We start from the raw sequence: 2,508 nt of genomic DNA on the forward strand, positions 1-2,508 counted from the left end.
CTCTTTTGCGATTTACAGCCTCCGAAAACCACCGGAAGGTCAGCTATGAGTCAGTTCCAGTCTGACAGCATTGAGCTGAGAATGACAGACTTTTTAAAGACACCTCTGGTTGTCATTTGCTCCTTAAACAATGGTGTGGCCTCCAGGAAAGGCCAAGGACGCCCAGTGTGTCCTTCCCCATCCCTGTCTCCATGGGGTGCACCACGGCTGTCCCCACCACGCTCACCTCTGCCTGCCCGCATCGGCCTGCTCCCCGCCGCTGTCGCTCCCCTCTGCGGCCGACAGGTCCGCATACTTCTCGCTGACCACGTCCAGTGCAGAGAGCAGCTCGGGCTGGGGGACCGTGGGCTGGACCACACTCAGGAGCCGGTGCAGCGTGGGCCCTGGGACCACCGCCAGCTGGGTGAGGTAAGAAGCCAGCCTCAGCTCCTGGAGGGGTGAACAGAGAGGACAAATCTCATCGCTCAGGTCTCCAGAGCAGCCCTGTTACGGTATTCTGGGACTTTCTGTCCCCTGAGTGGTAAATATTTCAGTAGCTTGGTCTTAAAAACATGCTCCCAAATTCACAGACCTGTCACAAAAATCAATGCTGCCAGCAGCCCTGGTTCCCCGCACATTTCTGAAGCTCCATCCATACTCCCAGCCCTTCCCAGCTCTCCCCGCTGATCCTAAATCCTCACAGCAAAGGCCGGGTCAGTGCAGGACCCATAAACACCCCATATTCCTGTTCAGGCTGCCGGCAGTGGACAGCAAGGGGGATGTGGCTTCTAGAAACATCTGAATAACCCTCGGTGGTGAGCAGTTAGACATTGGGATATGCCTGTGCCTTGGATGCCACTGGGCAGAAAAGGAACCAGCCAGCAGGCTCGGCCAAGCACACCGCGTGCAGAAGGGCAATCTCCAGCACCTCACAGCACGCACTACTAGAGTTGTGGGGGGCCATTGAGTTAGCTCCGATGCACGGTGCTTTCAGAACAATAGATTAAAACCGTGCCTGACCCCACATCACCTCCATCACCTCACAGTCCCAGCACATTCCAAACGTGACAGCACGCAGGGACGGAGAGCAGAGCCAGCTGCGAGGGAGGGCATAGTGCGGCCATGAACCCTGGGATGGTCTTCAGTCTGTAGGGACCCAGCTGGCAGAGCACATGATGCTAAATGAGAGGTCAGAGGTTCGAATCCACCAGCTGCTCTGACGAAGAAAGATGGGCAGTGTGCTTTGACCAACACTCACCGCCTCAGGAACCCGAGGGAGGGCTGCCAGGGCCAGAGTCCACTCGCTGGCCATGGTCTGAGTCTTTGCTAGGCGCAGTCAAGCTGGCCCCAACTCACAGTGACTACGCACATGGCACAGGAGGTGCCAGCCCCATGACGGGTCACGAAGAGACTGTTCTGATCCACTGGGGGCTTTTCTGTTTGGGTTTTGTGTGTGTGTATATGTGGTTTTGTTTGTTTGTTTTTGGAGGTTTTGTATTTGTTTGGTGGCTGGTTGGTTGGTTGTTTTTGGTGGGGGTTTTTTTTGTTTGTCTTGTTGTGTACCGTCAAAGTGGATCTGACTGGTTCAGGAGGAGATGGCCCCTCCTTCTCCATTGGAGCAACTGGTGGATTCGAACCATGAGCCTTCAGTATTGAAGTACAGCTTCTTGCCAGTAGGCCACCAGAGCTCCCTTTCCACTGGGTTTTTGAACACTTGATTTTTTTAAAATAATTGATAACCAGGCCTTTCTTCCAAGTCTGTTTTAGCCTGGAAGTTCTGCCGAAACCTGTTCAACACCACAGCACACTCAGGTCTGCACGGTGGATGGCTGGTGGTGGAGCATGAGGGGTTATTAGTTGGAATAGAACCTACGTCTCCTGAATGGAAGGTGAGAATTCTACCAATGAGCTACCAATATCCCCTAAGTTTAGAGCAAGCACAAAGGAAACCTTCTGGGTGATGAAATAGTTCTGTTTCTTGATTATGGAGGGAAAACATGAATATACACATGTGACAATATAAATTGCACATACATTTACTGCCAATATCAATTTCCTATCTGTCATATTTCACTATAGTTTTTTTAAGATTCAGCCATTGGATGAAGCTGGGGGATATCCAAGGTGGAAGAGGAGTCTGGACCTCTCTACCTTGGACTTGCAACTTCTCTGGAGCATCAACCCCAAAAATGTAGGTTAGACTCCAGTTTAAGGCATGTAGATGGCTGAACTGATACACAGATGGATAGACAGAAGGATGGCTAGCTAGAAGGATGAAAGGATAGGTGCAGGAAAGGATGAAGGGATGGATGGATAGGTGGATGGATGGATGGATGGATGGATGGATGGATGGATGGATGGATGGGTGGATGGATGGATAGTGGAAAAATGGATGGATGTGAAATGCACAGATGAAGGGTGGAAAAATGGATGGATGGATGGATGGATGGATGGATGGAGTAAGGATGGAGTAATGGATGATGGATGGATGGATGGATGGATGGATGGAAAGATGGATGGATGGATGGA

At 51.4% G+C, this 2,508-nt stretch overlaps 1 protein-coding gene across 1 annotated transcript in view; it reads right to left on the bottom strand.

Annotated features, from left to right (window-relative positions):
• Positions 1 to 222: 222 nt before the first annotated feature.
• The window catches only part of EVC2 (Ellis van Creveld syndrome 2), a 140,938-nt gene continuing 138,652 nt past the window's right edge, over positions 223 to 2,508 (bottom strand). Inside the window, exon 19 of the mRNA XM_006893641.1 lies at positions 223 to 429. Coding sequence (XP_006893703.1) covers positions 223 to 429 — 207 coding nt within the window. The remainder of the gene's footprint in view (positions 430 to 2,508) is intronic.

This window comes from Elephantulus edwardii, unplaced genomic scaffold, assembly GCF_000299155.1.
Source record: "Elephantulus edwardii isolate Elephantulus edwardi_28Jun2011 unplaced genomic scaffold, EleEdw1.0 scaffold00129, whole genome shotgun sequence".
Lineage (NCBI taxonomy): Eukaryota > Metazoa > Chordata > Mammalia > Macroscelidea > Macroscelididae > Elephantulus > Elephantulus edwardii.